Here is a 27,184-nt window from a genome sequence, read left to right as displayed (position 1 = left end):
GGCAGGCTTAACAATCTGAGCTTTCCTCTCTGCAAAAGGGGCAGAACGCCCCCACGTCTCCCCTTTGCCTGCCCTGTCAGTGCACACGCTGAGCTCGCCCTCTGTGTCTGCAGCGCCTGGCACAGCGGGGCCCCGAGCTCAGCTGGGGCCTTTAGCTGGTACGGCAGTCCCCATCACAACCCCCCGCCAGCGAGTGGAACCCGGGGAACAGCCCATTCTCTCCTGACCCAGGCCCCCACGGCAGCAAAGCACAAAGGCCAGGCTTCCCCGTGCCGCCGGCCAGCCCCACATCTGGTTAAGAAATTACTGGTTGGGAGTTAACACGAGCCCTGGAGGTCAGGGCGGGCTTCTCTTTATTTCTGGCTGGGTCTCTCCTGCCGTGCCGTTGGCGGCGGAGTGTGGCACTCGGATCCTGGCAGGAGCTGGCCCAGGCACTACTCGAAGTACAGCCCGTGCACCGTGGCCACGGCAAAGAGGGAGGCGTTGACGAAGGTGGCGGAGGCCATGCTGTCGTTCTCCGTGTCCCAGAGGCAGCGGCTGGCCACCTGCAGGCTCTGCTGGCCCTGCTGGCCCAGGAAGACGTTACAGACCAGCTTGTAGCGGGGCGGGGTGAGGTCCTTTAGGCGGCTGCGGATGAGCTCAGACAGGCTCTGGGCCAGCTGCCCGCTCGTCACCGGGTTGTACTTGGCATCCCCCAGGTAACTGGTGAGGGTGGACTCCAGAGCCCGCTGGGCCCGGCAGGGGTCAAACTTACAGCCTTCGTCTGGCCGGGTCTTGTAGGTGTTCTCATACTGCGTCTCCCGGATGGGCTGGAAGAGGGGGAGCCCCGAGAAGCTCACCCGCCCGCTGTGCATCCAGGGGCCGATGGAGAGGCGCCTCCCTCCCATTGCCATGGAGACAGAGTTTCTTCGGCTGGTGAAGGGGGCGTTGGCGATGCTCATGACGGAGCTCCTCCGCGAGTGCAGGGAGGGCGGCTTCCCCTCCTCTATGCTCTTCAGCCGCATCAGGGGCCTGGGCGGGTTGTCCACTGAGTGAGAGCTGCGGCGGGTGGACAGCAAGCCCGCCCTCAGGCGTGCAGCCTCCGGGTTCTCTGACGCTACCGCCTGGTTGAACTGGGCCAGAGCCTCCTGGAACAGTGCTAGCGGCTTGCCTGCCATGCCCCCGGGGTGACACCTGGGTCTGGGCAAAGAGAAGAGCAGTGCCGGCAAGTTACTCCACTTCCACCACCCACCCAGCTCGTGGCCTGCCTGGGCGCTGGCAGGCAGGACGCCTGGGCTCAGCCTGGTCAGGGTTATGGCGACTAAAGCCTTCCCATAGCGGTGCTGGAAATGGCATTGTCCTGCTATGCTCAAGGAGCTTCCAACACCAAATGGGGACGGGGACCTGGTACTGACAACCATTGGAACAAGGGGCCATCTCCCTGGTGCAGCGAGACCTCGAGGCACGTTCCACAGCCCTGGATGCTCTTAGCAAAGTGTCTGGGACCATCAGCGAGCCTGAGCAAGCGGCTCCTGCTTCCAATCCGCATAGCGCAGGAACCCCAGCGCTGGAGCTGCCTCCTGCAAAGTGCCCTGGCCTCCGCTGAGTGAGTTCCCTGGGAATTGCTCTCCTATTGGGCTGCGGTGGCGCTCTGGGGATAACGCCCACAAAAGCCAGGAAGGTCTGAGTTAATTCACAGACACATCAGGCATCTTCCAACTCCTTCCTGCTGCTTCCTCACACTCCCCCTTTTGTGTCTAGCCAGACTCTGCCTGTCCCTAACCCCGCTCTGAACTCCCCCGCCACTGTAGCTTTAGCTTGTTATCTCAAGGCTGTTTCTATTCTGGTTCACTAGTATTTACTCTGCCCCCAAGTCCCTGCATTCCATGGGGAGCCAAACGTCTCCGCAGAGACCCAGGCAAGAGGAGCCGGTGTGAGTGCTCCCAGCGGCTGGTCTGTTTGACAGGCCGCTCGGGGGGAGGATGGCCACGAGCCGATCCCCTTTCACTTTGCAAGATGTGTAAGGAGCAGCTGTGCCAAGGGCAGCAAAGACAAGGGCCTCCAAGAAAGGACAATTACTCAATCAAAGGGATGTAAACAAGGCCGGGAGGATGGTCCTGTTGCATGTGACTAGAGCATTTTAAATGGAGCACCAGCTCCCTTGGCTTTGACATGAGATTTCCTATTTTAGTCTCCTCAGGCCCATCACCGTGATATCTGGTGCCTTTGCGGCTGGGAACCTGTGAAATGGAAGCCGGAAAACTGGCTTGGATGGAACAAGCCCTGACCCAAAGTTCACTCTCCTTTACTGGGAGGGGTGAGGGAGTCTGGCTAACTTGCCCCTGGCGTTTCATGGTCATGGCTACTGCTGCACTTCCCAACTTGTGCCCAGAGTCAAGAAGCAGAAGTGCCAAGGAGGGAGGTTGACTTTCTGGGCTGTTTCCAGCCTCGCTGGATACACGAAGTCTCTCACCCCTATGCTGGGTGTCAGGAGAGCCCCGGCCAGAGAGTCGGACTAAGGATCGGATCCTCTGGGGGCTGAGCTGGACCACACCTAAGAACTTCACTGAAATTCACCCATCACCCCCTTGCCAGTATGGGGTTGATGTTAACACGTCTCCCCCGGTTTTCAGTGCCATTCACTGTTACTGACATGGGATGGTGAGCAGAGATGGGCACGCTCGGGGTTTTTCCCCCTTTAAATGGACTAATAGGAAACAAATTCCAGCCAGAGACAGACAGGAGCCAGGATGGACGTGACCTCTCAGCACCCTCCTCTGGGTCAATGCACACACGTTCTCTAGTGCTTTGTCCAGCTGGCCCATGCAAAGAGCCTCCTTGTTTCTGGGGGCACCACTGAGAGAATATGTGGCCACCAAAGAGCCCCTGCTTCATCTTGCCAAGGGGCAGGCGTCTCCCTGCTCTTTGAGTCAGTTGCAAATGCCCTGGGTATAATGGCAGAGAATCCAGCCTTGCAGTGCGCCTGGTTCTTGGGGAGTGTGAGCAGGTGAGTACACCACAGCAGGCCACGTCTACACTGGAGCTGGTGGTGCGATTCCCAGCCCCAGTCGACATACTCGTGCCAGCTGTCCTAGAGCTATCCATGGAGTGTCAGTGGGTTTGTACTTGGGACGGCTAGCCCCTCCCACGGCTCACCACTGCCCATCCTGCCGCAGCTTCCCACTGATCTTAGCCTGCTGGCTCTCACCGAGCTCGCACGAGCACGTCTACTTGAGCTGGGTGTCACACCCCCAGCGCCGAGTGTGGACGTAGGCTGGGACCCAGCCCCTGCCAACACCTAGGCGGGATCTCCCAGTCCCCGATCCTCTGCCAGTGAATTCAGTGGGAGCTTTACCGTGGAATCCAACAGGTGCCCGCTCACATCCCTTGTGCATTGTGGGTGGGTGGGCGTTCACGGTCCCGCAAGGGTCCATTGTACTATAAGCAATGCCGTGGGAACAGATACAGTGGCAGGGCACCTTGTTGCCCGCATCCCATCTGCACTGGGGTGTCTTCACGGAAACAAGGATCCCTGTGCATGCAGGAGAGTGACAGGGGAAGCCAGGGCAATATTATTTCTGAGCTTCACTGTCATTTGCTTTTTCCATGCAATGACTAGAAAATAAACGAGCCTGCAATTAATAATTGATCCTTCCCTTGGAAACAGCCCAAATGCAGTGGGCTGGGGTGGGGCGAAAGGAATTTGTGGTGTCACTTCAGCAGGCAAGCCTCCGGCGCGATCTCACCTGGCAGTGCCACCCGCTCCGATGGGGGGCTGCGGGATTGCTGGCAGGGTCACCGCCCCCCGGGTCTGGGAATGGAGATATCCCAGGGAAGAGAGCGAATGCCCGTTATCTCGCCAGCACTTGCACTGGCTTGCTGTGTGCTCCCCTGGAGCTCCCTGCCTGCTGGCTTAATATCCCCCCACCCCCCCGCGGTAAATCATTGGCCTCTTTGATGTGACAGTTCAATGCAAGAGCCTTCAAAAGGGCGGGGGCAGGGCTGGGCAGGCTCAGGTCCATGACTCTGTTGCCTGTACAAGTTCTGTGAAGCCCTGGTTTTTTTCTTCTTCTTTCCCTCTTCTGAATTTCGTGGCGTTTTGAGTAGCAGGGTTTGCTTGCTAGAAGGCAAGGCCAGGCTGCCCTATCCCCTCCTCCAGCAGGGGCCGACGGGCCACCTACCCGGACCTCCAGCCCTGACTCCTGGGATCAGATCCCCGCAGGCACCCCCCTGCGCCCATGTGGCACCCCCGGGGCTAGACCTGACCCGCGGAGATCTAATGGCAGGATCGGGGCCTCGGTTGGGGGTGAGTTGAGGGTTTATTTGCAATTTTTTCTTTTTAAAGGGGCAGCAGCTCCCGGAGGGAGCCAATACCAGCCCTTGCCATGTGCCGAGGGTACCGCTGTCTTGTACCCCAACCCACGTCACGTGTCAGGGGATGGCAGCCAAGGAAGTCCCACCATCTCTTCCCAGCACTCTGGGGTGTTGTTACAGGCCCCCTCCTCACTCACCACTTGCCTTTGGCCCTGCCCCCGCCCCCCCATCAAGATGTTCCCTCACCTCTCTGCCATAGACATAAATATCCACTAGTGCTGGCATGTCCCTGGCCGCTCTCCTTGACCAGCCCTAGTGGAGGGCAGGAACCTGGGAGTCTCACTTCACCCCAGATGCCTCTTTCCTCCCTCGTTGCTTTGGCCAACAGTGTCAGAAGGGGCGAGTGGATACAAAGGCCTTGACTTCCAGACCCTTCTGGAAATTCGGCTTTAAAGGGGTCTCAAGCCAGGCACCCAAAACCAGGGCTCACTTTTGGTAGATCTTGTCCCTGGTCTGTAAGTCCCCTGTCCCCTACCCCTCTCGGGAATGGATCCTTGCATCGACCCTGCTCCTAATCAGAGCCGTATTCCTCTCTTCATCACGTCCTGCCCTGGCTATCACAGCACCTTTCATGGTCTCCTCTATCTCCACTCTCTGCACTTCAGAGGCTTCGGGATGCCGCGGCCCCACTAATCTCTGGCTCTGAGGAACTGGACTCTCTCACCCCAGCCTCCGTCAGACTCCAATTCAGAATTGCCCGGCCTGGTTTGCAGAGCTTCCCAGGACTAGTGCCATGGACCCTCCCAGACATCACCCCACGCATCCTTCCTGCTTGATCACACTGCCCTTCGAATCTCCACGCTGCCTTGTCCTGCTGCCCCCCTGCCCTCCCTCACCGCATCCCCTGACCTTGTTCCTCTCCAATGCTGCATGCTCCTGGCCTCCTCCAACCTGCCTGGTCACATCCATCCATCTACCTGGTCACATCCATGCCACCGCTCCCACCCACTCAGTCCAGTCTCAGCCCCCTTCTCTCGTCCCACCGGTACGCTCCTGAACTGGAGCCATGGCCTTCGCCGCCAGACCTACCTTTCCCCCTCAGCTCCCGTGTGACTTTCCAGGAGGGGCCGGGACATTGTGTAGTAGGGACTCTGCCCAAAAATGAAAGGCATTGTGTTTATTTTGTAGTGAAACATTAGGTGTTGCTATGTGACACTGAAATCCTTTGGCCATCAGGCAGAATAGCTTTAACTCTTCGCTGCCCGGTCCCAGGAGCTCTCCTCTGCATTCTGCCGAACACACACGTTCTCTCTTTGGGGAGTTATTTAAGAAAGTGATAAACTCCGACACAAAATCTATAGCTGTCTAGCACCTAATCTAGCTACTTAGCTCTCCCCCATCCCTGTGGCATCGAGTGTGTAAACAAACTGCCCTGAACGCTGCATGTGTGACTGCATGTGTAAACGCTAAAAGAACCAACTCTTATGGCGTATGATTGTTTTGTGGCCTGTATCTAGGTAGCTGGATCCCGACCAGCATTTGAGAGGGAAGCTGTCACCTCCGCTTTGCCCTCTGATTTAGACTTTGTACAAACTTTGTACAAAACCTAAAGGCCTGTAGAAATGTTTCTATTAGTTAAAAGAAAAATCCGAGCAGAGTAGTTATTTTTAACCGTATAACTGCTCTCAGAAGTGTTTGCAACCCAACAGTGCCCTCCCAGAACCCTGACAGTAGTGACCAGGATTTCATTCTCTTTTATTGGCCAAAAAAAGAGACACACAGAGTGACCAAACAGCAGAACTAGAGAAAAGCTCAATGGGTTTCTAAAATTCTTTCCTCTTTAATAATCTGAAGTGTTGTTTGTGACCCAGAGAAGGACACATATTACCGAGGTTTGCTTTTAAGCAAAGAGTGTCCCTTTAATTATGATTTATAATTTCTATCCCCCTAGCACATAGGGGCTCTTGTCACAGACCAGAACCCCACTGCGCTAGGTGCTGTTCACACTAGCCCAGAACACAAGTGGTTCCTCTTGAATAGCGGCAGCCTCAGTCAGGGCGTCTTACATTTCGCCACGTGGCCAATAGGCCCTTCACAGCTGCTGCGTGAGGGCAAATCCAGGACCATGTGGCAGGAGCTCCTGCCCCGGCACAGTTGATTCAGTCAAGCGTTCTGCTTCCTGCAGTTGCAGAACAGACGAATACTCCATCCAGCCCGCTGTCCTGTCTTCAACACGGGTCAGAGCGGGACGGGTTGAAGGAAGACAGGGCCGTCTCTCATGCCATGATTCACCTTGCTGGTGATTATCTTCTGCCCTGAAGCATGAAGATTGATCGCCCTCATGCTTCCATCCTAGCTTGCATTGGTGATGATTTAGTTGTTCAATGCACTAAACTAGTGAGGAGAGGAGTGAATGGCCTTGCGGGTCTCTCTCTCTCGCCTCACTTATTTATAGGGCCCCGCTCACTGTAGCTGCCAGGAGGTTCAAGGTGGACTCTGCTCTCACCAGCCGTGGGTCACTTAATTCAGCCCTGAACCAAAGACTGGAGATGAGGGAGAGAGAGGGAAAAGGAACAAATCCAAATTTCAGGCAATCTGGGTTCCTATGGACACCCAAAGGGGGTACCCCCCATAATCATGTCCCTGTGTCTCGCTAGGGTGGCAGCAAGTTTCAAGGGTAAGATGAATGGGGTGGTTCACACCTACTTGGAGTGATTGTTTCAGGCTGTCTGCAAACTCAGGCAGGTGTCAGTTACAGTCAGGTCACATTGTCAAGCGTTTCTTTGCAGCTATGCGGGCGAGGAACATTGTTTTTTCTAATGAAGACTGAGATTCTGATCTGGACATGAGGCACCAGGAGTTGGCACAAGCCTGTAGTGCCTTCGCCTTGGTCCAGCCCTGCTTTGGTGTCTGTTCGTGTGGACAGACTTCTGTGAACAGGAGAGTTCTGCACCCGGACCGGTCTGATCTCTTCCCTCCAAGTGTTCAATGGACCAGACCCCTGCTCCTGAGGGTCACACCCCGGGCACCGCTCGTTCCTGTGGGCACAGGTCTGAGGGTGGGTGGCAGGGGCGGGGCAGGTTCACAGCTCATTGAGGCCCCAGCCAGCTCCTCCCAGCCGTTCCCACTTCCCATCAGCGTTGGCACTGCGCCACCTGGGTCGGTCATGTCCCCTGCAAAGGAGTGCTGCAACTAGGAGCCACTGGTGTGCTAGCCGCAGCCCAGGGCCTCTGCCAGCATGCCAGGCATTTGCTGAAAGGGAGGGGGGAATAGCTGTGATCCCTGTGGGACCCATGGGAAGGCCGGTGAGGACGAGGGGTGGCTGCAATGCTCCTTTGCTGCGCCAGCCACCACCGGGACGCATCGCTGACGTGCCGAAGCAGCGTCAGGAGCCGGGGAGCTGCGTTGCTACAGGGGGTGGCCACAGCCCTCGGAGTGGTCCGAGGAAGCGCCCGGCAGCGTGACCCCGTTTCCAGGGTCGGGCATCCGGGGGCGTGCGCGATGTGGGCTTGGGTGCAGGATGGCAGCTGCGGTGCCTTTCGCGCTAGTGACTTGAGGCCGGGCGTTGCAAGGCTGCTGTCTCTGCCGCGCGTGGGTCCTGGCTCCTTACAGCTCATCCGTGAGATGGCACAAAGAGACCCTTGGTCCGAGCAGCCGCGCCAATGCCCTCCCTCCATCGTCCAGCTGGCTCGGAGGCCTGGCCGCAAGGCGACTGGCGTGCTGGCAAAGGTCACCGACTGCAGGACTTGCCTCAGTGCCAGCTTCTCGGGGACAGAGCCCAGGCAGGGGAGGCTGCAGACAGATCTTTAGTGTTGAGCGCTGGCCCCTCTGCTGCAGCACTGCGGGCTACCGCTAGCCAAGAGGGGCACGGCGCCCATCCCCATGGCTGGTGGGTGTAGACTTCCTCTGGGCTTTCGAGGACTCCCAGGAGAACACCCTACCACTTCCTGCAAGCACCACGATCTCCCCTGGAGGCCTGGCCCCCCCCCCGAGCGCTGGCCCAGACAGCCCCATAGCAAAGGTGCGTGCCCACCGCACACGCATGCTCTGTGTGACCCCACAGCTGTGACTTTGCCCTACGTTTGGGAACTAAGAGAGCCTGCGGGCCCCCGGGAAGTGGCAGCAGCTATTCAGCCGGCCTGAACGACGGGTGGGGCTGGGGGGCACCGGAAAGTGCTCAGCTGCCGGGAGCCGTTTGCTTTCTTTCAGGGGCTGAGCTCTGCTCAATAGCTTCGCCCCAGGGGCTGGCCACGGACCAGCCCTTCCGTTCCAAGGCTGAGCCAGGCTGAGCTCCCAGATGGCGGCTGGCTCTGGCTGGCTCTGGAAAGCAGATGCTGTGTGGGGTGTGATTTTCCAGCTGCTTTCCCGCCGCCCTCCTGCCGGCCCCAGCCGTGAGTCTCGGCCCCTGCAGAACTCCTGTCCCGCTGCTCCCGCTCCCCTCTGGTTTGCTGCCTTTCCTCGGCCTGGCCCCCGGGCCGGCTGGCTGCCTCGCTCTAGACTCTGACCCTGCTCCTCTCGGTTCAGGCCCACGGGTTTCCCAAACACCCCGTCTGGCAGCCGCTGGATTTCTGGAGCTGCCGGTTTCCTTAGTGATGAGCTCTGTTGCTTGCAGCAGGGGCCTCCTCCCCGTGGCCTAGGCCTGCCTCCCCGGCTCTGGCCCTGCTCCCGCCCGCTCCTGCCGGCTCTCTGCAAGGCGCTGGGCGAGATAGCGGCCCGCAGGCCTGGCTGAGCCGCTGAACCTGGCCGGCTCTCTCGGCCGCACGCCCAGCCCCGCTCCCTCCCGCCTGCCTCGGTCGCCACCCCAGGCCATGGCCTACGCCGGCTCGGCCGTCCTGGAGGGGGACGCGGCCGCCTTCGCCGCAGCCATCAGGAGCCTCGTCAACAACCCGCGGTTCAGGTGAGCTGGGCCGGGGAGCGGCTGGGCCAGGCCGGGGATATACGGCCGCACGCCCGCCAGAGCCGTACTGAGGGTGGGCCCTTCCCTGTCCCTCAGCTCCACCCTGTGGAAACTGTGGATGCATCCGATGAAGTGAGATGCAGCTCACGAAAGTTGATGCTCAAATAAATTGGTTAGTCTCTAAGGTGCCACAAGTCCTCCTTTTCTTTTTGTGGAAACTCAGCCACCCTCCCGCTGCGCCCCCTGCCAGAGTGTGTGCGGGCGCGGCCCCCTGCCCGTAGCCAGCATCACTCCTGAGGGCCTGTGTGCTGTGAGCTACTCCCTTTACTCCCTGTCCTAAACCTGCGTGCAGCGTTGCTGGGGGCCGCGAAGCAGTCGCCGCGGCTCATCCCAGAGACGGCTGCATTCCCGTGCTGGACAAAGTGCTGTGTCTGTGTGTGTGTCTGTGTGTGGGGGGGCGTTGAGAATTTCAGAGCAGCCCAGAGGGTTTAGACGCGTAGCTAAGCGTGTGTCGAGGTCCCCTAGCCTGCTTTGAAAATCTCAGCCTCTGTGCATGGAAATTGCAAAGCTCGCGGGGCTGCGTCGGAAGAACAGCGCCCTGTGCATGCAGCACAGGTGGGTGACCCCCTAGCGCTCTGGCGAGGAGTGGGCCCCGCCGTGGCCGACAGCAAGTCCGTGGGACAGGGTCGCTGGCCTTACACTGGCCCCCCACGCTAAGAATTTTATGCAAACTTCTTGGTTTCAACTCACTTCTTGCAAACCATTTGACAAGCCCGCGTGCGGAACCGGCTGGCACCTCAGGGCTGCTTTCGCCAACCTAGGGCCAAGCCTGCGCTCTGATGCGAGCACGTCACCCACTGGAATCCATTCCAGGGGGAGGGGGTGGGCCATGGGTCTGGTCTGTTCGCTGATTCACCGGCAGTTCTTTATTCTGGGGGCAGCTTGCAGGGCCCGTCTGAGCACTGGAACCCAGGGGAGGGTGGAAGTCCCTGTGGGCAGTGCTGGGTTTACAATGGGGCCAGTGGCTCAGAAGGGGCCCTGGCCTGCTCCGCTTGCTGGCTCCCCCCCCCTTCCACTTGCTCCTCTCGGCCTGCAGGGTTGTGCAGGGTGCTCTGCATTTGTGGGGGGACTTTGGGGGGCCCTGGCCATAGGGAGTTTGGGGGGGTGTTGCAGAGGTGCAGAGGAAATTTCTGATTTCCCCATGGGTGCTTGACCCCAGCTCTGTCCCAAGCCCCACCCCCACTCCACCCTTTCCCCCAAGGCCCTGCCACCCACCTCTTCCTGCCCCCACTCCACCCCCACCCCACCTCTTCCTGCCCCATCCCGCACCCTCCCCCCGAGTGCCCCCACCTCTTCCTGCCCCTGCTCCTCCCCCCCCCCAGCGCCTCCTGCCCCCTGCTGAACAGCTGATCAGCGGCACGTGGGAGGCGCTGGGGCAAAGCTGATCAGTGGGGCTGCCGGGGGGTGCTGAGCAGCCCCGGAGCACCCATGGAGTTGGTGCCTATGGGGTGTTGGGCGTGGGGGGCTGTGTGGCACGGCCTGGGCCTGCCCCCTAGGGGAAGGGGCACGCTGGCAGCATTGGGCTGGGCAGACCACTGTGCGTCTGCCGGTTTGTGAATAGTGCCCTCGCACTGGGCTGGCAGAGCGGGGCCGCCCCTGCCATGCCCCGTTGCCCCTGGCCGCCCCTCGCTCTGGGGACCGACCTCCCCGCGCCGGCTCCATTGCCCCCATGGGGGCCCACAAATATGTTTGGTGCCAGGCCCACAGAATGTTAATCCGGCCCTGCTCATCCCTGGAGCACAGTGCAGCCGCTACGGGACTGTTTTCGGGCCCTTGCTGTCTGCTCGCCGTGACGGGGAGAGTTCGTGGGGCGGCCGGTGAGAGAACCTGGCGGGAGGAAGGTGAGCACTGCCACTGCTCCTTGGGTTCTCTTCCTGCGAAATGGAAACCGCCAGCTTGACGCGGGGCCGAGGCCGTGGCTAGCTGGTGAGCGCGGGAAGCCAGTCGCATGCCCGTGACTGTTTCTTTTGAGGAACCTAACGCCCCCATGAACTCCACCCACGTCACCTTGACTCAGGCCTGGTCTACACTAGGCAATTAGGCCAGTTTAATGACGTCAGTTAGGGGGATGAAAAATCCACACCCCTGAGTGGCGCCGTCAAGCTGACCTAAGTCCCCGTGTAGACAGCACTGGGTTGACGGAAGAATCCTTCTGTTGACCTAGCTACTGCCTCTGCTGGCAAGAGGAGCCAGGACTAACTGTGGTGAAGTGGGAACTGTTGTCATGTTTTGTAGGAGTACTGTGTGTGCCTCAGTTTCCCCAATGTGTTGCACAAGTATCTAGCTGGTGGGACAAAGGTGCGTGATGGTTGCAGAAACTCTACTGGGTAGCTGCCAGCGCCCAGACAATGGCCAGACACTCTGCATCCTGGCAACTGATGGCCGGGGCACATCCTCTTCAAGGAGCCAGCCGAAGGAGTTGGAGAAAAAACAGACATGGAGGCCAGGTGACAAGTTTGCCTGAAAAAGAGACAAAGGATGGAGGGGCAACTGGGCACGACTGAGGTTGGGTTGCTGGAAGTGAGTCAGTCTCCTGGATTGGGACTTGGGGGGAGAGCCTGGGGCTCTGGACCCCCCCCAAGATAGGCTTTGCTGAACCTTCCTGATTTCTGTGCTAGCAAGAACTGTTCTACGCTGCGTTCCAGATGACTAATAACCCTTCTGTTTTACACGCTGGCCAAGAGTCACTGCAGAGTTGGGGTGCAGAGCCCTCTAGGAGTGTGACACAAGCCCCCATCGAAGAAAGGATTAGCCGTTCCCCAAAGGGGCTCTTCCCACTTCTGCGTTCAGCACCCTGGTTCACGCGCCCCGGTGACGCCATGCTGACTAACCCGGCCGCCTGGAGTCTGACCAGCCACCCCCTCGTCGGCAGGCCTTGCCAACCCCATACTCGGTCACTGCTCTGTGTGGGGTCCCTGGCCCCTCTCTCCTGCCGTGGGGCAGAGGCCGAGCATCAGTCTCTGTACTAGACCCCGGAGGCCCTGAGCGGAGCCAAACCCATAGGTACAGTTGCACCCTCTCACCATTGGATAGCTCACGCCTCAGCTCAGCATCGGGCCAACTACGCCTGCCTCCCGGCCATTATCTATTTGTGAAGGGTGGCGGGCGCGGCTGGCGCTGCCTGGGCACGCAGCTCCTGCCCCACCGGGTCCTTCCTTCTGGGCCAGCTGGCTCTGGGGACTGTGGCACACCAGAGCTGGTAGCTGGACAACAGATTTGTGAGGCAGCAGGGGACTTGGACAGTCCCAGCATGGCAGGTATGATGCGGTAACCCGCAAACACCCCCCACCCTGGGCACACAAGGAGGGCACCTCGTTCCCCACGTGCAGTTAGCCAGAGAACCTCTCCGCCCCAGAGCCCCTGCAGCTGCTTTGTTCAGCAACTAGAATGCCAGTGGATTGCCCCGATCCAGGGAAATCTGCAGTTCCAGGGAAGGGTGACTAACAAATCAGGCAGGTTTTCAGCCCTCGAAAGCTGAGCAGGGAAGGACCTGTCACAAGGCCCAGCGACGCACTGGGCTGAGGAGCGATGTATACGGCACGGTCCACACATTGCGCCTCCCCGAACAGGACTGGCTGAGGACAAGCTAAGCAGCAGCCTTTGCTCCTGGTGGTGGGTTTCACCAGTTGGTGCAGCCACACGTCACTAAAAGAAACCCAGCGCCTCCCAGCGGGATTTGCGCAGCCTTGTGCACTGGCCACGTGCTCCAGCAGAGGCAATTGCTGTTTCACGAGAGCCCTGGGTTTGACCCAAACCTTTCCACTGGCTTTGGTCAGGCCCGACATGGGGAGCGTGCGAAGTCACCCCTTTCTTTTAGTCCTACCTGCGGAGTCTTGCACAGCTAGGTGCCAGGTGCCAGTCCAGCCTCGCTAGGGGGTGGGCCCAGAGAGAGGAGCCGGGTGGGGCTGAGCCTCCCAGCACAATTGGCCATCATTGTCTCCCTTGGTGGCAGCTGTAGCCAAGAAGCCCAAGAGCTGAACAGGCCGCTGGGCGTGAGCAATCTGCTCCCTCTGGGCCCCGGGCAGGCAGTGTGTGGCGTGGCGTGGCCACTGGCCCAGGCCCTGCCTGCTCTAGGGATGGAGAAGAGCCTCTCGCTTCTAGAAGCAGAGTGGAGCCGGCGGTGGAGGAGGAAGCTGGAGCCAATGGACGGAGGAGATGCTCAAGGGTGAGCTTTGTTGAGGCTGCTAAGGGAGAGCAGCTAGCAAGGCGTGCTGGGGAAAAGCAATTCCCCAGGCCCGTGCACCTCGCTCCAGAGCTCGGACTTTGGCACCACTGCTCATGGAGGCCGTGTGGTGTGAGCAGAAGCCGGGTTTCCTCTCCGCGCAGGGCTTCAGGCGGCTGCCGAAAGCACAAAGGCAAACCTGCTGAGCTGGTGGAAAAATGTGGTTAACAGATTTTCTAGCACTTCATCAGCACTTTCATCTGTGGCCCAAGGGGCAGGTTTCTAAACGCCCGGGCCCGAGCGCTCGCTTCCCCCAGCTCCTGTTGCCACTCGGATGGGGAAGCTCAGGCCTAAATGCCGGTGGCACGGAGTGGAAGGAGGCAGCTGGAGCAGCCATCAGCCATGCAATACCTAGAAACTGGCAGGTGATGTGGGACTGCTGGTCCAGTGTCCTGGCTGTGGTCCAACCCCAGGCATTACAAACTCAGCTGGCATTGTCCGGTGGCTCCATGTTCTCCACTGCCTGGCCTCAGCTGTTGTGCCGTGTTGATGTGCGCTGTTAAACAGCTGCTGCGTTTCACCCCAGAGGTGGCTGCAGTTTTGGGCTCCATGATGTGAGGCTGGCTTGGGAAGCAGCTTGGGATGAAATGTAACAGGCAGTGATCCCTTTCCCTGCCCTGCGAGGCTCTGCCCTGAGCAGGGGCTGGGAGTTGCCCTTTTGATTCCCAGGGGTTCTCTGTGCCGTGAGGGCCAGTTTGATGCTACAATGTACGAGCGTCTCGCGTGGGGAGGAATGGGATGGCTCAGGCACTGGGATACAGAGCTTGGCCCGTGTCGGTCACTCATTCAAATCCACTCGACACTCCACCGCTCTGCCAGGCAAGAGCCCTCCTAAGGCTGCTCTCCCCTTGCTAAGGGGTTGTGCTGGGTACGGATGGATTTAAACAGTTTAGCCTAGATCCTGAAGGGTATCTAGGCTCCTAATGCTTGTTGCTTCCTGGGCCTTCCTCCCTGGGGCAGGCTCATGAAATACACCCAGGGGCCCAGCTGGCTGCTGTCAGCCCGCGTTCCCTTCGATGGCTGCAGTGCACGGGGTACAGTGCGGGACAGCACCGGTGCAGAGGAAGGATGGCCCCGTGCGTCGGGCACTTGAGAGACCTGGGCTTGATTCCCTGCTCTGCCACAGAGTCCCCGTGTGACCTTGGGAAAGTCCCTTAGTCTCTCTGTGGCTGAGCTCGCCAGCAGCATGATGGGGGGATTATAATATTAAAGCTACGCTGAAGAAGTGAGGTGCTCAGAGGTGCCGGGGCTGGAGAAGGACTCAGCTCAAGCCACTGGCTTGTCTCAGGTGGCCTTGAAGGACGGAGTTCCAATGTTCTTAAGGCCAGACACTGGGGGGGGGCGGGGGGGCGCGTTTCAATGAGTCAGGCGGCTTTTCCCAGCTGCTTGGGGCAGCCTCTGGCTCCCACTGCCCACCAGGCAGAGCCTGGGCTAGCTCTGGGAGAGGAACAGGCTGGGTTGAGTGAGACAAGTCCAGGATTTGCAGTCTGCAGTGGGAGACAGGGACCACGTGGCAGTGGCCTTTGCTGGGAGAGCCCTGGCCACTTGGGCTGGAGCTGTCAGAGAGTGTTTGGGGGGAGGGTGGACGAGCCCCATTCCTGGGCTCATTTAGACCTGGACTGGGTGATGCAATGGAGAGAACATCCCAGCCTCCGTCAAGGAATGTAGCACGCGCTGACCCTCAGTGCTAACGGGGTGGTTTATTGTCTGAGCATCATCTCTGCGTTCCCAGGGCTCCAGCCTGTATCCCACAGGGTTGACTCAGCCTTCCAGCATAGGCACACTGAGTCCCTGCCACTCACTCCCTATGGCATTTTGGCTGAGTCCTTGAAGCCAAGGTCCTGTCTGCTCTACACGGGTACTAAAGAGCCCCACGTCATCAGAGGGTAGCTTTGCCTTGCTGCTCTTGGCCAAAATGCCATGCTCACCGCCCTTCTGCTGGTGCAGCGTGATGTGTGCTGGGTGGTTGATGTCTTCCACACCAGAGGTGGCTGCACTTCATTGTGGGTGTATAGATCCTGAAGTGCTTTGAGATGGAGAGTGCTCGGGGAATGGCAGGTGTGCTTGCAATACACTGGCAGAGAGAGGGCCCCAGCGATAACGCTTTGAGATGGCAAAAGTCACTAAACACAGAACAGGCCCAATGTCACTTAAAGGGCTCAATCCAAAAGCCAGGTCAGTAGACTCACCAGCCCTTTCAGGCCACAGTCTACACAGGCAGCCCGGTGCCACATCCCGGTGCCCAGCGCGCTTGGGAGATTTGGGTTCTGGGCTTGGCTCTACCATAGACTAGGCCCAGACTTTAGGCCCCTCACTTGCATGTAAATCCTCAGTCCCTTGAGGAGCTGCCCCTCCAAGCCTTCCCTGCAAAGTGGGGACCATCAGAATCCTGCCTTAGCTGACAGAGACGCGGGGCGGATCGGCCCGTTGGCTGGGGGTGAGCCGTCCAGATGCCAGGGTGTGGTGGGCACAGGTGATCAGTGGGTGCTAGGATTGACTCCTCCTGTGCCTTGTGAGCAGCGGCAGACCCCGACCAGGCTGGCCCCACTGTGCCACCAGGCGGGTGTTGGCAGCAGCGCCCACACGCTGGCGTCCCGGGAGAACCGGGAGGTTGGAGGCGTTTACCCGCGGTGGAATTATTTGTCAGCATTTCTGGTTCTAGCCCAGCTGCCTGACTCAAGGGTCATGAGTCAAAGGAGGTGAAAAGCAGATTTCTGATTCTCAGCAGCTGGACTTTCCACTGCCTGCTGCACGGAGTGAAAACCCCTCCATGCAGGCGCTGGGCCCACGGCACTTTCCTTTTCAGTTCTGACTCCACACGGGTGCGCGGCCTGTAGTTTTATGAATCTTCCAGAGGAAGTGGTTTACCTGCCCTACATGGAGTTTTGAACCAAACAAACAAACAATAGCAGCCGTGCAAACAATGAGAACCCTCAGTACTTCCCGAACCGCTACACAAAGCCCTGGGGGGTACGCAAGGAGAACCTCCATTAGCTGTTAGCAGTACAGGGCCCATGACACTCGGTTGGGCAGTTCAGTCCAGCCAGTAGCAGGCACTGTGCGTATGTATTCAGGGAAATACCCGCACCACCACCCCCGCCCAATGAGATGTAACCTCAGCCCCATGGTGTGACTGGCATTTGTGGGGGGGAGGTGAGGAGGAGGGGTGAAGGCTGCATGTCCTGGCCTCCTGCTGGAGTAGATTTGCTCAGTCACTTGCAGGGAGGCAGCACACAGATGGCTGAGCTGGGCGGGGGTGAGAGGGGGATTAGTGGGAAGGAGTAGCCATGAGGGGCCACGTGCTGGGCTCTTCTGCCTCCATTAGGCTCTGCACGGGAGGATACTCTGAATGGAGGATGGGGGTTTAGGGGGTACATTGCATGGTGGGCAGGGTACTCTGCCTGGGGGATAGGGCGGGGGTCAGGGGTACTCTGCATGGAGGATGAGGGTTTAGGGGGTACATTGTATGGTGAGCAGGGGTATTCTGCCTGGGGGATGGGAGTCGGGATACTCTGCATGGGGGAAGGGGGTACTCTGTATCAGGGTAGGGGGTACTCTGCATGGGGGATGTGTTACCTGCACACATTAGGGCACCCCACCTTTTCCCAATCCGTAGGGCTCCAGGCGAAAAGCATCTACCCTTTCCCAATCTGTAGGGCTCAGGGTGTAACTAACCTGGTCAATGTAAGGACCCACGCCCTTTCCCAATCTGTAGGGCTCCGGGTATATACTACTTCTGCAGGTGGGCAGGACCTTTTACCAGTGAAAGAGCCTTACACAGTAATATCTGGACCCTCTAGTTATTAACAATCACCAAGCAGAATACACACTAAGCAGACAGTGCCATGCTCACCAACCCTGATCAGGCAGGCGGACTTTTCCTGTTGGCCAGGCAAGGTCGGTCTCGTCTGGGTCCCAGTTGCTGCATGTCACGTCTGAACAGCTCTGATCTTAGGCTGAGTCTTGGGGGTGAGTTCTTCTTCTTCTTCCAGGTCTTTCCTTCTTCTTATGCTTCTCTTCCCAATTGGTCTCCTTCTTGGACCCCAGTTTATATAGTGAAACTTGAGTCCGGCTTAGCTAGACCTTAACCAATCCTAACATATAGTAACATAATTCTCTAACCAATTATATCCCACTACCCTAATTAACTGACACCTAGCAAAATTAATTATACAGCAGACAGCAACAATTAAAGAACCAGACAGAGACCATACAGGTAAACAATAGGGAAGTGGGGACCATAATGCCAAAACAATAAAGAAATGAGGATTTCACGGTGAGTTCTTGCCAGACAGGATGCTATCAGACTAAGTTTTCCTTAACCATCTTAAGCTCTGTTTCTTTATCTGGCGATACCGGGTGCCATTAGGACGGGGTCTCCTTCTTACCAGCCGCATAGGACAGTATTTTAATGTAATTAGAGGCAATGTGAGGATGTGACTTCCTGCTTCTCAGCTAATGGCTGCCGCTCTTTTAATCTGACTGCAGATGAAGGCCTTAGGCCTTACGATATGGCTGCTGCCAAAGGCCTTATCCTTACAGATGGGGGATTAGCGGGTACTCTGCATGAGGGGGCAGAGGTACTCTGCCTGGGGGATGGGGGAGTCAGGGGATACTCTGCATGGGGGGGCAGGGGTACGCTACATGGGGTATTAGGGAGTACTCTGCATGGGGGATTAGGGGGGTACTCTGCCTGCGGGATGGGGGAGTCAGGAGGTACTCTGCATGGGGGATTAGGGGGTACTCTGCCTGCGGGATGGGGGAGTCAGGGTGCTCTTCATGGGGTATTAGGGAGTACTCTGCATGGGGGTAGGGGTACTCTGCATGGGGGTAGGGGTCAGGGGTACTCTGCATGGGAGATGGGGGTACTCTGCATGGGGAATGGGGTGTAATGATGCTGGTTCTGGGGGGACCCAACTGAGAGTGCCAATTCAGGACAAATTGCTTAAAGCAGGGCAGTTACAACCCAAGGCTGGGGTTTCTATGCACACCAAGGCAAACCAAACCAGCCAAACAGGGAAGACTTTGGTTTTACCCCAGTGGCTAACCACAAGTCACACAAGCAATTCCCATAGACACTCCGGTTTCCCAGTATCCCCACCAGTGCCACTCGTTATGGGGACAAATGGTTATGAAAACCAATACCCTAATAAAAGAAAAAAGTTTCTCTCGATCCCAAAGGACCAAGCTCCAGACCCAGGTCAATATACAAATCAGATCTCACCCACAAATCACGCCGTTGCCAATCCTTTCGAATCGAAAATCTAAAGGTTTATTCATAAAAGGAAAGAAATATAGACGAGAGCTAGAATGGGTTCAATGGAATCAGTGACACACAGTCATGGCCAAGTTCTTGGTTCAGGCTTGTAGCAGTGATGGAATAAATGGCAGGTTCAAATCAAGTCTCTGGAGAACATCCCCAGCTGGGAGGGGTCCTTCAGTCCTTGGATCAAAGCTTCAGTGTAGCAAAGTCCCTCCAGAGGTAGGAAGCAGGATTGAAGACCAGATGGAGGAGCTGCAGCAGCGTTTTATAGTCTCTTGCCATGTGGTCTTTTTCTTTGTTCCGAGGACAAGCTGTCCATCCCATGGCCTGGAAACACCTCAGAGTTCTGTCTCTAGGCAGGTCCCTGCACACCTTGCTGAGTCCCCAGGTGTATCTGCCTTCTCTCAATGGGTCAGTTGTGTCGCTGATGGTCCTTAATGGGCCACCCAGCAGGCTAGGCAGAGCTGACACCAACTTGTCTGCGGTGTCCCCCAGAAGCGGAGCATAAGTTTGAAATACAGACAGCACAGAGCCAATACTTATATCTTTAAATACAAAAATGATACATGCATACAGAAAGCATAATCATAACCAGCAAACCATAACCTTGTCTTAGACACCTTATTTGACCCCCTTTATACAAGATTTGGTGCCACTACAGGACCTTGGTTGCAACAACGTTCTATACGGTCCCAGTTCAAGTCAATAACATCACATGGGGTCGGGGTACTCTGCATGGGGGATGGGGGTCAGGGGGTACTCTGTATGGGGGAGGGGTACTCTGCATGGGGGATGGGGGTCAGGGGTACTTTGCATGGGGGATGGGGGGTACTCTGAATGAGGGATGGGGGTCAGGGGTACTCTGCATGGGGCACTCAGGCAGTGGCCACCCTGTTGCAATCCCCGTTCCTCATGGCGTGGCTCGGCCTGTCTCCATCTCCGCAGTGACGTGACGTTCGTGGTGGGCAGGGAGAGGCAGGAGGTGTTCGCCCATCGCTGCATCCTCGCCTGCCGCTGCCAGGCCTTCCAGGGGATGCTCAGCCAGCCCCAGCCAGGTGCCCAGGAGCCGTGGCCCCCCCAGGCCCCATTGGTCCTCAGCCATGTGCAGCCCGAGGTCTTCCTGGCCGTCATCGAGTTCCTGTACACCAACAGTGTGACCCTCAACAGCCTCATCGTGAGTGCCGCGTGCTGCCCCGGGGCCGGGCGCCCTGGGAAGGGCAGGGGTGGGTCAGACACAATGACAAGGGACCCCAAACTGGCTGCAGGGAGGGCATGGCAGGATAATACATGGGGATGGCTCATGTCACATCCCCCTCTAGCAGCTAGGCCACAGAGAGGATTACAGCCTACTACTGTTGCCCTCTGAGGGATCTATTTCTTTAGCTCAAGTGGTAGAGGGCTGTGCCACAAGTCCTGGGTTCAAGCCCAGCCCACGCAGGGGAAGGTACATGTGCTGTGGCTTGTAGGGCACGTAGAGTGTAGTTAGAGTCTGCAGTGCCGGATCCAGACAGCGCCACCGCCTGATGGGGGCTAGGGCGGCAGCTGCCCCGCTCAGCTCCCCAAGCCTCCTGGCTGGGAGTGGCTTGCAATACCCGCATGGTCTTTGCTCCCGTTCCTGGACCATGGCTCTCCCTCCAGCCTGGCCTGGCCGAGGAGAGAGGGAGGAGTCCCTGGCCCAGGCATGGTTAGCTTGGGGGCTGCAGGAAGAGGCCAGCGTGGGGTGGAGTGCTGGCTTGTCCCAGCCCCTGCTCTGCCAGCTTTGTAATCCTCGATACTCCTCATTATGGGGGCAGTGGGGGAAAGGGTCGGGGTGCCAGTGGGAGGGGGGTGGCACTGGAGGCTGCTTGCTCTAGGCTATTTTTAGAGCAATGCCCCTCGCCCCGCCCATGCAGCATCGGAACAGGGTGCGAATCACCCAGCTCAGAGAACTAAGATAAACTCAGCCCAAGGAAACAGGAACCACGCCCGGGAAAACACTGCCAGCCGGGGCCATCCCGGGCATCGCCCTGCCTGGGGGCGGAGTCACCCGGGGGATTCAGCCCTTTCTCTCCTACGCTCTCCGCACCACGCTCCTTGCTCAGACACCCCCACCCCTCACCTCCTGGCCCCACGCACTGACCTGCTGAGCCTTGGCTGGGGGCATCCCAGCCGCACGGCAGCCGTGGAGAGGCCCAGGAGCGCAGGTCAGCCCCGGCCATCACCTTACATTCCTGCAGTGAAATGGACCAGGGCTGGATTTTAACCTCCCCGCCAGCCCCAAATTGAGAGCCCATGGCACAGAGAAAGGGCCCCAGAACTCGGGGGGTGGGGGGGAGACCATGGGCACAACCACGGCCTTTCCCCAGCCCCCAACGGCCCTGCAAGGTAGCTCCTGGGCTAAGGAAGAATCAGGCTTCTCCGGAGGTTCCCTGTCCTTTACCCCGCTCCCGTGGCAAAGCATGAGGCAAGTCCAAAGCCAGCTGTGGGGAGGGGAAGTGCCCCCCAGTATTAACACCACTCAGCCATTCGCACGGCCATTGCATGGCCATCCTCATCCCCCACCCCCACTCCCGGCCCCTGGATCTAAGCAACTGCAGGGCGGGTGGGACGGCCTGGCAGCCCCCCAGCAGAGCATCGTGGTTCCCCCTCCAGCTGATTCAGCAGCGGCGCTGGGGGCGTCTGGGGGTGTCGTGGTGAGGCAGAGGTGGAGGTTGTTGCAGCCCAGAGCCGGGTGTGACATCCCCAGAGTCCAAGCCGGACTAATGAGGAGCTGTGTTCCCCTGCCCTCGGACCTGGGGTGCCCTTTACCCCTCTCTGCTACTGTCGCCTCCAGACCCAGCCTGCTCACCAACAGTCGCCCGCAGCCACGTCGGGGTGTGAACTGCAGCTGGGGACACCCACACGCCCTCGGTCTGGGATTCCCCCCCAGAAACAAACATCCTGCACTGGGCAGCCCTCCCCTGGCCAATACCAATTCACACAAGTCAGTGATCTCATCAAGGGAAACAATGCACAGACTCGGTGACCTCAAACGGACTCTCCCAACCCCTTCCACGCTGGATGAGATCAAACAAGTTGATTAACGACGAAGAGGGAGAGTTGACGGGAATACACAGCATGAGGCATGACTGTCAGAAGTGGCTGCAAGAGCAACTGACGCCTGACACACGGACCCAGGTGACACTCAAAGCTCGCCCCACCTTTCAGGAGCTTCGCTGGCTGAAGTTCTTTCGGTCCAGGTCCCTGCCCCAGCCCAGCACTGCTGCTTTTGTTCTTCCAGTGCCTGGACTGCCAGAGGCTGAGAGAATGGCCGGGAAACTCTGGGGCATCTGCCCCCCACTTTTTATAGTCCCCCCCACTCCAGCTCTGAGAAGCAGCTCCAGCTGGGAGCGTGGCAACAGGCAGGCTGCAGGGCTGGGAACCCCAGGCTGTTTCTTTGCTGGGATGGAGATTTTTTGCCCTGCCAATGAATGGCCACTTAGCAGGTGATGGCCCATGTGACCTTGTCCACACCTGGCTGAGGCACCAGCTTGCCCTCTGTCTGAAGAATGGGTCTGGCCGCTCCCCAGACTCGGAACATCAAGGGCTATTAGTCAGGATGGGCAGGGATGGTGTCCCTAGCCTCTGTTTGTGAGAAGCTGGGAATGGTGACAGGGGATGGACAGGGGTGACAAGGGCTGCATCACCCTCTGTTCTGTTCCTTCCCTCTGGGGCACCTGGCACTGGCCACTGTCAGCAGACAGGATCAAACTGGGCTTTTGGTCTGACCCAGTGTGGCTGTTCTTTACATGTGGAGTAACTCCAAGCTTATTCATTCACACACAAGGTTGCCACAGGTATTTTACCAGGACAATAATGACCAGCAAATAGGAGTTTTATACTTTGTCCAAGGGGTGACGCCAGGGGTCCAGACTGCCACAAGGGGTCTGCTTGAAAGGCCGGGCTGTGTTCCCTTCCCTGCTGCGGGCTGGCTCAAGGGTTGCTTTCCAGGGCGGCCTCGTCACGGCCCTTACTGCAGAGAGCCAGTTGCACTGAGCAGCCGTCTGGCCCGTTGAGCTGCCCTCTTGCCCCTCCGAGGCCCTTGTGGCCTGAGGAGCACAGACGGAGGAGAGACCTGGCCACACAGGCTGTCATGGGACAGAAACTGTCTCTCTGCCCAGCTGGCGGCCAGTGCCCGTGGCTGTGTGGGCGAATGCCCGATCCTGTTCGTCACGGCTCTGGTTGTGTTCCCTCTGGTGTGACTGTTCCAGTGTAAGAGGAGGTGGCCCCTTGTTAGCTGCCTGAAGCCAGGGAGAAATTCAGCTCCCGAGCCTGACACGTGACCTGGACTCTGAGTAAGCTCCGTGCAGGATCAGAGCCCAGCCTGGACCAGCTCTGTGGTCAGCGGATGGGGACCAAGTGTGAAATGCTCCTCTCCCAGGGTCTAGCTGAGCATGGGAGACCCGGCGTCTCGCAGGGGTGGACGGGCTGTAGCTGGTGTGGCTGCTGCGTAGGCTACACCACGTGGAATCCCAGCTGGCGTTCTAATGAGAATGGTATTTTGGGATTTCCTCTGAGGTGATCCATAGCCAAACAGTGGGCAAATGGGACCTGGTGAAGCCTCTCAGCACACCTGTGAGGCAGTGAAGAAACTGAGGCACAGAGAGAGTTGATCTAGGAATAGCACCGAAGAGCCCCGCCTTGCATCCCCTGCTCTAGCCAGCAGGCCCCAATGCCTATTGCCAGCCTACGGCCTTCTGGACTAGGAGCACTCCTTGCTGGGGCATGTTATCCTGCAGTGATCCCGGCAGGGAGATGGTGGTTCCCAGCTTGGGGTCCGCAGGACACTCGCTGGTGGCCTGCAGAGAGCTGGCTGGTGACTTGGGCCCGGCTCTTCCTCCTGGCTTCCAGCTGTTAGAGAACTAAAAATATGCCAACTCCTTTACCTTCCCCTGGAAGCAGCTGCTGTAGTAGCTGCTGTGACTGGGAGGGCAAGTGGTGGAGGGAGGGACCTTCTCTCTGGTAGAGTTTGGTTCATGTGGTTTACAAGTTGGAGAGCCCCTGCCCCTAATTAATTAATCAGGAAAAGTCAATAGTAAAACTAATGGCAAGGATCACTGCGTTCAAAGGAGCCGTCTGGCATGTGCATTTGCAATTAACTTTAACTGGGGCGTAGCCCTTTCTCCAAGAAAGCCCTGGCTGCTTCTCCTTGGACGCACTGGGGCTTGTTGTGAGAGGCCCAGGTTTAGGGAGCAGGCCGTGTCTAAGCTGGGGATCTCCGGCCAAGGGAAGAAATGATACCTGTGCCATCCATCACTGCAGCTGTCGGTATCCGCTGGCTGAGTGAAATACCATTGCCAGGAGCAAAAGCAAAACGCTCAACATAGGTAAGACCCTAGGGAGGAGGGATGGTTTGGTCTAGTATGTCCCAGCTAGTCCACCTCCTGCACTGTCCCACCCAGTGCCTGGTCCTGCCCCGCCATGAGTTGCGTCCTGGGGACCCAGCATCCTCACTCTGGTGCTGCATCGCACCATAACGACACAGATGTCCCAGCACTTGTCTGACATGCTCAGAAGAAGGTGGCAGCCCGGCTCCAGGCAGCGGTGAGGAAATAACCCCACTGGGAGAGTGAGCAGGAGGCTTGGGGTGTCACCCAGGAGGGGATGTCTCACCTCTTCTCCTACCCATTGTCCCTGCTACATAGGTCCCTCCCTTTGCACTTTTTAGGCTGGGGAGGATGGTGGGAAATTGCAAACCAGCTGGGGGCTGGATAACAGCCCTGCCAGGGCTCACGGGTTCCCAGCGGCCTGCCCCTTTCAGCCGCTGTCTCCATAGCTCCTCCCGTCGACTTCTGCCCCTTGCGCTGATCCCAGCTCTGAGCAGACCTCTCCTGACTCGTGCCCACCATACGTGTCTGTTGGGCCACTAGGCAGCTGACCTTGGGCCCCAGGTGTCGTGAGTTGTGCATGTCAAACCAGTGACACAGGCTCCTGGTGTTACCCGCTGTGCCCAGCAATTCTGAGAGAGGGTGAGGCTGGGTTGCGTCCCGCTGCTGGGAAGGTATGAATCAGGCTCTTCCAGTTTTCCTGGCGTTCCTGGGGCTTGTTGAGGCAACGCGGTGGCTTTCCCTCGGAGCACCTCTGACTCCGGCCCAGCTCCCTCCTCCTTCCCAGGCGGCTCAGGAAGTCTTTTAAGGCTCTGCTCACTCATGGAGCTTCGGGCTGGGGATTGTCAGGCTAGCTACACTCAGTAATGTGGGGTGGATGGGATGGCTCCAGGGGCTGGGATCCATCCACCCTGGGTGGCCAGGTCCCCTTCACTCTAGGCTGACGGGAGAGCAGCCATCCTGCCTTGTGTGAATGGTACTGTGGAAACTGAACTGCCCTGCCTTCAATGCGACGGGGGGCCTTCTAGATCCCAGCTGGGTCACATGGACGGGGAGTTGTGCAAGAAGACCACGAGCCAGTTCTGGGGCTGAGCAGAGGCCTCCCATCTCCAGGCCGTCCCAGGAGAGCCTGAGGGTCAGATCTGTGCCACCTGGCGCTTGGCAGCAGTTCTGGCAGCTGTGAGTGGGTACAGTGCCCCGAGCGTTGCTCAGACCCCGGGCTAGCGCCTCCCCTGGGCAACGGGAGAATGTCTGTGGCAATGAGCCTCTGCTGCCCACAGCTTTGTGAAATGCCGAACGGTCAGAATGGGCCCTGCTGCTTTGCCACGTTGGCGGCTGAGAACTGCGGTGGCGGGGCCACGTGCCTGCTTGGAGGAGAGCGCGTCGGGGAGAGCCTATGAGTGTGTGTCTCCTGGCACTTGTCAACACCTCAGCTCCCATGAGCAGGCCAGGCTGCTTCCAGCAGGTGCCAGCTTCCTTTGTAACGTTTCCAAAGCTCTCTTGGTCTCTTTTTAAACACATTTGTCAGGTGGGGGCCCCCGGCTGGAGCCCCCAAGACACTCTGTCCCCCCAACCAATGCCAGTCCCTTGCCCGTGCATGTGGGGTGTGTGTGTGTTGGGGGGGGCTGTAGAATAACCCCAGTGCGACCGGCTGAGAATGGCTGGAGAGGACAGATGCAGAGAACAGACCTGAGGCCCCTGGCCCTGCCAGCATGGCACCTGCGCTCTCTTTCTCACCAGTATGTTTCTTCACTCCGCAGGCCCTGGAGGTGCTCACCTCGGCTGTGGAGTATGGGCTGGACGACCTGAGGAAGGTAAGGCCCTCGCCTCACGGCCTGGGCTGCCTCTTGTTAAATACATGGGTGCTAGGGGGACGGGACGGTCAGGTGATGGGTGGTGATGTCCGGCGGGCCAGGGACTGCACATTTAGCCCTCTCTGTCCCTGGGGGGAGGAAGGGAGCGAGTAGGTTGACATAGGGCCGCTAACGTTAGGGGGGCACGTCACCCCAGCAATGCGGATTTGCACCGTCAGAGGGCTGGGCCGGTACCGCCCCATGAGGGACCCGGCAGGAGCGTGCAGAGGGGGCAGGAGTGGGTGATTGTGTCCCTTGGTCGCAGGCTCGTTCTTACACCTCAGGGAGCTGGGGGCAGGGGAATGGTACCAGTAGCTTCTTTCAGCAGGTCACTGGAGATGGTTAAGGGTGCAGGGAGGTAACATCTCGGGGGAGCAAACCAGGGTTGTTTGTTCCTTCCGCCCTGCCGGAGCTTGTCTGGAATCACTGCAGAGAAAGCAGCCAGGCCAATGGGAATGGGCTGCTCAGTACCTGGCCTTGTGGGTGCATTGCATTGTGGGAGTTTGTAGTCAAGGGCCAAGGCTGCATGAGTAGACTTTGGGTGACTCTATTTCTGGGAAAACTTGGAAATGGGAGGCTCATTCTCTGTGCTCAGTCCAGCAAACTGAGCTGAGTTCCCCGATGTGATCTCAGCTGAGCCCGTCGGCGCTTCTGGGCAGCTCGGAAAGTGGAGAGGTTATGAAAAGTTACCATCGAACCTCAGCCTTACGGGCACCTTGGGGATGGGGGTGCCACGGCATCCCCGGGCAATGCTCTGCGACTGCTCCCTACAGAGCCGAGCAGGACTCTGGTGAAGTTTCCTCTCTGGGAGCAGCCTGTCTTCAGGACACACAGCTCACCTGGCTTCCTGGGTCTGACCTCGGAGCATTCAGCCTCCTCTGCCCCTCCGTGCGCTTCCCACAGCGAGTCCGCCCAGGCGGGCTCCTGGGGAAGCCAGAGGGTCCTGCCCCACAACTCCACAGTCAGACGTGCCTCTCAACCAGCCAGTAAAACAGAAGGTTTATTAGATGGCAGGAACATGGTCTAAAACAGAGCTTGTTGGTACAGAGAACAGGACCCCTCAGCCGAGTCCATTTTGGGGGGCAGTGAACCAGACAGCCACGTCTGCACTTCACTCCTCGTCCCTGGCCAGTCCACTTTGCAAATTAATTCCAATTCAGCAGTCTCTCGTTGGAGTCTGTTTTTGAAGTTTTTTTGTAGAAGAATTCATAGAATCATAGAATATCAGGGTTGGAAGGGACCTCAGGAGGT

At 58.4% G+C, this 27,184-nt stretch overlaps 2 protein-coding genes across 3 annotated transcripts in view; one reads left to right on the top strand and one right to left on the bottom strand.

The window, feature by feature from the left end:
* Positions 1-347: 347 nt before the first annotated feature.
* DYNLT4 (dynein light chain Tctex-type 4) lies at positions 348-5,455 on the bottom strand. Its single transcript, XM_037906676.2, has 2 exons — positions 5,383-5,455; positions 348-1,179 (listed from the first exon to the last, which is right to left on the bottom strand). Exons 1-2 carry the CDS (start codon positions 5,427-5,429, stop codon positions 435-437), a joined length of 792 nt encoding a protein of 263 aa, XP_037762604.1. The 5' UTR covers positions 5,430-5,455; the 3' UTR covers positions 348-434.
* A 2,332-nt stretch (positions 5,456-7,787) lies between these two features.
* Positions 7,788-27,184, top strand: part of BTBD19 (BTB domain containing 19) — a 69,065-nt gene continuing 49,668 nt past the window's right edge. Inside the window, exons 1-3 of one of the 2 annotated variants that reach the window (XM_037906668.2) lie at positions 7,788-9,190; positions 19,681-19,909; positions 25,841-25,894. In XM_037906668.2, the coding sequence (XP_037762596.1) occupies positions 9,102-9,190; positions 19,681-19,909; positions 25,841-25,894 (372 nt within the window). In that variant the 5' untranslated portion in view covers positions 7,788-9,101. The remainder of the gene's footprint in view (positions 9,191-19,680; positions 19,910-25,840; positions 25,895-27,184) is intronic. The other variant, XM_037906670.2, reaches the window with a different exon arrangement.

Source organism: Chelonia mydas, chromosome 8, assembly GCF_015237465.2.
Source record: "Chelonia mydas isolate rCheMyd1 chromosome 8, rCheMyd1.pri.v2, whole genome shotgun sequence".
NCBI lineage: Eukaryota > Metazoa > Chordata > Testudines > Cheloniidae > Chelonia > Chelonia mydas.
Note: the sequence above shows the minus strand (reverse complement) of the source record. Positions and strands in the feature narration are given on the sequence as shown.